The following is a 7,448-nucleotide window of genomic DNA, read 5'->3' as shown; positions in this document are numbered from 1 at the left end:
TTTCGGTACTCGTAAGCGGTATTTTGACTTGAGACCAGTCTAGAATAAGTTATTTTTACCCCTCAATGCTCTTCTTATCAGAGAAGCCTGGAGTATCAGTCTTGATAGTACCAAGGATTGAATGTAATGATTAATATCCAGTAAAATATAAAAGAGAATTGATAAATTTATAAGTGTTCGTGTTGATCAGTCTTCAGTTTTCTATGTTTTTAAGCAGTTGTTTGTCTTTTAATCCTTTTCTTTTTTTGCCCTGGAGTTGTCAGTTTATTTTCGTCTTATGAGTTTAAATGTCCCTTTGGTATCTTTCGCCTCTCTTTTTGATTCAATTTCTAAAGGTAGATTACAGTTCTGAATTGATAATGAGTGACTTGTCTGTATATATCTATGACATTGACAAACGACTTCCTTTATTGCATTTATCGTGTACAACCTATTTCCTGTCACTTCGGATATTTTCCAAATTTTTCACATATTATAGTTATCTGCTTTACTTTTTCGAAGTTAATTCGAAAGAAATTGAAATTGAATATGGTTTATTTGTTTCAAAATGATTTAATAAAATTTCATTATGTCCTGGCAATGAGAAAACCAGTAAATGCGTTGTACATAGGATGCAATGGTTGTGAACCTTCTGCTTTGATGTGTCGTATCCACACCATATCACCCTTGTCTAATTGGGTGATCACTGTTGAGGTACCACTTTCATACCCATGACTGTCAGCAAAGCAATTTCCGATGACCGCTCCATTTTTTACAATTTCCATGTGGACGCTATGATCAGGAAACGACATGACAGTAAACGAGAAATAGAAGAGTCCTGTGACGGGAGCTGTGAAATGACCATGTCTTTTATCATAGCCGTTGCCAACGTTTACCCTTACGACATCGTACTCAACTGATTGTAAGTCTCCGATAGTCAACGTCTGTGAGAGTTGAGCATAGAACGCTATAGGCTGTATTTCATTTATGGTCGGAACATCTATCGGTAGAGGTACTTCCTCACTTTTCTGACCTGTCAAATTAAATACTAGTATGATATTGTGTTTTAAATTCTATCAACTCTGATATAATATCTCTGTATTGTAATTAAAGACTGCATCTTAAACATATCCATTTTCAACACACGTACTTTACAGTTTGAGCTCTGTTGCATATTGATTTCAATATGGACCATGAATATTTTTTGAATCGGACTGATAGAAGGTCACCTCATGTTACGAAAAGGTAATGGTAATTTCGTTTAATCTTCATAATACTTAGTTTTGTACCCAGATCATAGGAAATTTGTTGATTATCGTATATGAATAACGGATTCCGCCCCTTAATTTCTCGGTCAGAATAATTCAGAGATATTTTATAACATAATAATTGTTCGATTTTAATCACCTGTAATTAAAGCTACTCGTATTTTAACAAAATTGAGAATGGAAATTGGGAAACCATATCTTTTAACTGTCAAAAGTATTACCGCTGTATTTAATTTGAGGAGATTAAAGCACATGTGCATTTCATTAACACGTTTGACAGAGGTTACATACTTCACGTTACAAACCTCTACGTTTCCCATGTTTCCCATGTTTCCCAATGAATGTTTGCATAAACATCGAATCTGTGCACTGCATATGTTTAAATAGCTTCCTTGGGATATTTCATTTCAGATATTTCTATGTTTGGTAAAATATATAATTTAAAAGGAACACGAGTTTCCTATCGTGTAAAATAATTTCATCTAAATCTATGACTATGTGTACATAGGTATTTATATAGAAATATCTGGACCGTTACCAGTGGTCATTGCGTGCTTCAAGTCTTAATCTGATACTATTGAAGAATTATTGATAAATTCACCATATTTTGAATTCAACTTATAAGTAACGACAAGGTCTACTGCAACTAGTATGCTGACACTTCAGAGTTTTTTCATACACGAAAATCAGGTTTTCATAAGTAAGACATTTAACAGAATATTTTGCATGCGAGGACGGCTCACATAACTTGCATGTGGAAACTGCAAAATAATACTAACATTAAGGTTAATGCTTTGGATTTTCTTTGGTTTATTCCAATAAATCGATGTCTCCTGTGCTGAAGAATGTTTCTTGTTTCTTTGAACAAATTGTTTTACATACACAGGGTTTATAACCAAGAATAAAATATCAACTTACCATTAGTTAAAATTTGTGGCTGTTTACATGTCTCTTTCAGATATTCTACAAAAGATGCACAACATGTAGTATTTTGGGTATATTTTAAATGTAAACATAACAATTTAAATCTTTTTTCTGTGCGTTAACATAAAATACACAAAGTTCTTTTAAAATTCATTTATTGAGGAGCATTCATTTAAATCAAAATCTAAGTCATTTGTTTTCCTTTTCCTAACGATCAACAGGGTTAAAAACATACGATGATATTTCAATTCTTACTGTGCAAGTGGTTTGCTGACTTTCTTAAATTAGTTAAACGATAACATTTTATCTTCTTGATCGCCTCGAGTGCGGGAAACCGGGTCAAACAAAAGACTTTAAAATTTGTAACTGCTGCTTCTCTGCTAAGCACGCGGCATTGAGGAGTATGGAAGCTGGTCGGCTCGGAGTCAGCATAGTGTGTCCGAGTAGGGTGACATGACTTCCTGTGGACTGTCACCTGGTGAACTAGCACGTTAAAACTCCGACTGAGCGTGCAGGTCTAGTTCAAAGCAGGTATATCTATTGGTTTCAATAAAATTTTCAGATAGGACCGGGATGAGGATCTGAAATTCCTTTAAGAGAGGCGACTGTCAGCAGATTTAACACAAAGTTCTGGAAAATCGAATCCGTTGAAATATATATTCTTCAAATAAAAGAGCTGCTTGATAAAAATAAGAGTAGACAGAATAATTCATCTTTTTTGTCGTACACTTTATCTCACTCTTTCATATATAAATGAAATGTCACGTGATGTAGTTGGTATACTCACCTATTTCTCTTTTGAGATTCTCTAGATAATGGAGTTGTTCCTTTGTCCAAATTCCATCAGAGCTATTTTCGCCAAAGACAAAGTTGACAAGAAGCAATAATAGGAAATGAGTGTTCTTAACTTTTGGTGTCATATCTGTAACTTATTGATCGAAATGTCGATGAGATAAGATAATATAGGGTCTGGATGGGGTTTACAGAATATAGAATAATGGGTCAAATCTACAATAAGATGGAAAAAAAAAGAATAGAGAAAAATAGGCCAAAACAATGAAGAATAGATAATAATGAGGTGCTAAAATATAAAGAATAGAGAAAAAAGGCCAAAAAATATAATGAATAGAGAAAATGTCCTAAAAAAATTTAAGAATACAGAAATGAAAGACCCCCATCCAGACCCTCAAAATATTTCGTAAAGGCATTGGTCAAATTTGGGAACATGAAACTACATGTACATGCAAATGTAAATGTCTAGATATCAACTAATATATAAACATGAAAAACATGATTTCATTATCATATAAAGAGGTTCTTTGAATTGCTTCTCTTGTTGTTTTATTCTTAACAAAGGACCCCTAAGGTTGGCTGGGGAAAAGAAATATGGTAACTTATGTCTTCTTCCGACCGGCAGTGAAACCCTTGCAAAAGTGAGGCCTCCGTTCGGCAGTGCGGGATGTACAAGTTCCAGCCACATTCGGTCAGAATGGGGACGTTAAATCCGATGCCTCGTGTGAAGAGAGTGTCACGCCCTCTCACGTAAATAACCTTGCAATAAATCTTTGATGGGTCCGTATATGGCCTGTTGCAAGGCAAAATTGCTGTGTATCCAATATATCCCCATTTACCAGTAGCAGTCCAAAAGTTCCCGACCTTCGTGATGACTGCTTCTATTACAGGACCTACCTTTTGTTTTATCAGTAATTTGTTACAGTCCTGGACATGCATGAAATATTTGTCACTGGACGTTAAGCAACCAACAATCAATCAATCACAATGAAGGTGGATTTTATCCTCCTCCTAGTTAGAAATTCATACTGCATTTTCTGCTTTTTACGGAACAATGAAATAATAAGTTAGATTGAAAATTCTCTCAGTTACTTTAAATTTTGTATTAGCATGCCCCGTTTTTTAAAGACTCTAAACGATTTAGAGCTTGATATATTGTTTAGGCACCTGTCACACAAAGGGATCTCTTAAAGGTCTGTGTGATGTGTATTGTTTGTTGGACGAATCTTTTGTGTTAATCATTAAACCATTTCATGCTTGACTACTAAAAAGGGACACATATACATGTATACACACGACAATAACAAAATAATCCGTCAAAAGTCTTTGAAACCAATAGTTTGATAATAACACAACACTCACTTCGCGTTCTACTTTCTGGTATATATGTGCTAACTTAATTCTAGAAAAAATACACAGTGAGAGTGTATCTAGTATTCAAAAATGTCGTTATATTGCATTATTTTGATGTCAATTTTATATTTGTTATTAATTTTTGAGAGGTTATTTACCAGTCAGGAGGTCAACAATTAGAGTATTTCAAATATATATCAAACGAATAACATATTAAGTAGTATCACATGTGTGTACGTAAGGTCAAGATTACTTTTGTATTTTTCATCAACATTTGTAGCTTTACAAACGTAATATAAATGAAACATCAAATATCAAAAAAATATTTGTTATCTCTTTTAAAAGTTCTAACTTATCTCTTGGTCTCGTCGCTGACTATGAACAGTAGACGTGCTACATGTAAGCAATCATGCAGGACGTAAAGATTGAAAGGAACGTCGTTAAGTATGTCATATCATTAATAGTCTCTGATAAAAATAGTCACAAGTTTGAGTTATAATCTAGACTATTTAGAGCTTGACATATTGTCACTTGTCTATTAATGAACACCGTATGATTACACCTTAACGTCTTTTTATTATAAAATTGATAACAATTGATAACAAAATTAGCAACTTATCTATATTCCTGCTGTCGTATATAGAAATTTAAATTTACTGAAAATGTCTCTTGCACAATTTGCCACTCAAACGCTGAGACATCGAAAATTTCTGGCAAGAAGAGGACGATTACGTATCTTTAAGCGAGGCAAACTTGTATGACATATTTATGATTATGCTATATCTCCGTTTTATTTACATATAAGAAGATGTGGTATGAGTGCCAATGAGACAACTCTCCATCCAAGTCACAATTTATAAAAGTAAACCATTATAGGTCAAAGTTTTTTTAGTCTTTATACGAGGCAATGTTTTTAACTTGTAATTCCATTTGAACTTCGGATGCATGAAATTTATAAAGTGTTGTTTTTTTAAATAACCCACAAAAACAAAACTCTCCGATGGAAATGCATAAAAATCAAAAGTGAATAAAACAAAATAAAACAATAGAAAACATGATATGGAATTAAATTAGTGAAGCAGTTTTAAACGATTTGACGATCTTATATTAAGGAGATATTTAAATAGAATATAAATGATGGTAATATAGAGACACCAATTGGATAAGTTGCACTTGTAGGATAACTGAAAACGTACCAGCAATTATCATATGTTTTTTTATCTAGATGTATATATGACGGCTTGATACATATTTTTGGACAAAAACTGAGTATGTTGTCTCTGTAGACAATATTTGTCTATTCTTGAAGACTATGATTTCTAGATGTCTTTTGGTTAATTTGTGTTTTGGCTTGGTTTTGTTATTGACGTAAAGCTCACATCTCTTTTTATATGTACATGCAATGACATATCAATTAGGAGAACTAAATAAAATAATACAATACAATAAATCAAGAATAGTAATTAAATAAATGCTACTCAATACATACATCAACAACTATAAAAAAAATTGTTGATATGTTGTTCATATTATAGTACTGATGTAGATAAGAGAACCTTATTTTATATATTTTCATATATTTCATTTTAATATTATACCCTTAAATAATTATTGAAGTATGAAAACTTGACATTTTCCAGCGCTCATCAAAAGCACGTTTGAATAGAGATACTCTGTCACCACCATTCACATGAGCTCTCATTAAAAACACACAGAACAATATTCATTAATTTATTTTAAATCGGTAATTTTGAAAATATACTACCGTACTTTGACCCATAATTGTTAACTTTTTATACATTGTGACTTGGATGGAGAGTTGTCTCATTGGCACTCATACCACATCTTCTTATTTATATAGATAAGAAATTATGTTAACGCTTTTAAATCTCTAAGACTCTTATGATAAATACCCTGTCGAGAAATTTTAGCCTTGTTATAGCTTTTAACATGTTTAAACCCAAATAACATTGACTATTTATCTGCTGTCTACTTTTCATATATATATATATATAAAGACATTCTGCATGTATACTATTTCTAGTATAGTGGTACGAAATTAAAAATAAGAATAAAAACATTTGACAGGAAGAAAATAGATGTTTGAAGACACATATACGACGTCAAAAAATATTTATAGACTTCGACAGACTGTCAAATGGTTATATATATTTAAATATAGCGAAAAAATGACAAGCTTGAATGAATTTAAACCTAGGATTTATTTAAACTGTACACATTTACACACATACTGCAGGTGTAATATGGAAATGCAAACTTTATTGCCTTTAAGCAGTTCCACTTTACATTTGTGTATAATAAATATATGCAGTTAAACACTTTACGTTTATGTATGAATATTTTCGAATCGATATAATACACAAATATACTATAAATGGAGAACATTACAAACAATATCAATATGTTCATTCGTCAGGATCATATGATGGTATGACAAAATAAGCGTAAGCCACCATGGAACATGAAAGTAAGCCTCTCCTATGTGATAGTGATAATACAGGTGCTGTTTACACAGAAACAGTTTCTGTTATTGACGACAAATGCAATCAGAATGTTGTAATAAACACAGACGAGGCGCTACCGAGAACCAAAGTTTACAAACGTCGTTGGTATGTTCTTGTCGTATTCTCTCTATGTGCTATGTCTCAAGGTGGATCATGGAACATTTATGGACCCATTTCAGCTACAACTGAGGACGCATTCGGTTGGAAAGATTCAGATATAGCATTGCTTACGGCATGGGGACCTATTTCATCGATTCTGTCAACCCTCCCATTTATTTGGCTGATAGAAAAGAAAGGTAAATATTGATATGATATATACTGGTGTTATTTCAAATGATTACTGCATATATAAACTATATACAATTGTAACATATTATTTGTGTCCTATGTAATTTGGTCATTCTCAAGTTATTGATAGGAATAACAGTATATGCAGGTTTTACTTCAGTAATTTTATTTAGCTAAATGATGGTTCCAGTACCGTAGGTGTGGTGGATTTATTTGTAATTGCTGTCCTGTCACAAACAACACATAAAACATTTAACAAGTGGAGATGAATATATTATATTTGACTCTTTTTCAGGTATCCGAGTTGCATCTTTAGTAG

At 32.5% G+C, this 7,448-nt stretch overlaps 1 protein-coding gene across 1 annotated transcript; it reads right to left on the bottom strand.

Annotated features, from left to right (window-relative positions):
- Positions 1–12: 12 nt before the first annotated feature.
- Positions 13–3,091, bottom strand: LOC127736669 (complement C1q tumor necrosis factor-related protein 3-like). The gene is made up of 3 exons (XM_052247231.1): positions 2,959–3,091; positions 2,166–2,210; positions 13–1,012 (listed from the first exon to the last, which is right to left on the bottom strand). Exons 1-3 carry the CDS (start codon positions 3,089–3,091, stop codon positions 567–569), a joined length of 624 nt encoding a protein of 207 aa, XP_052103191.1. The 3' UTR covers positions 13–566.
- Positions 3,092–7,448: the final 4,357 nt, after the last annotated feature.

This window comes from Mytilus californianus, unplaced genomic scaffold (genome assembly GCF_021869535.1).
Source record: "Mytilus californianus isolate M0D057914Y unplaced genomic scaffold, xbMytCali1.0.p SCAF_35, whole genome shotgun sequence".
NCBI classification, from domain to species: Eukaryota; Metazoa; Mollusca; class Bivalvia; order Mytilida; family Mytilidae; genus Mytilus; species Mytilus californianus.
Note: the sequence above shows the minus strand (reverse complement) of the source record. Positions and strands in the feature narration are given on the sequence as shown.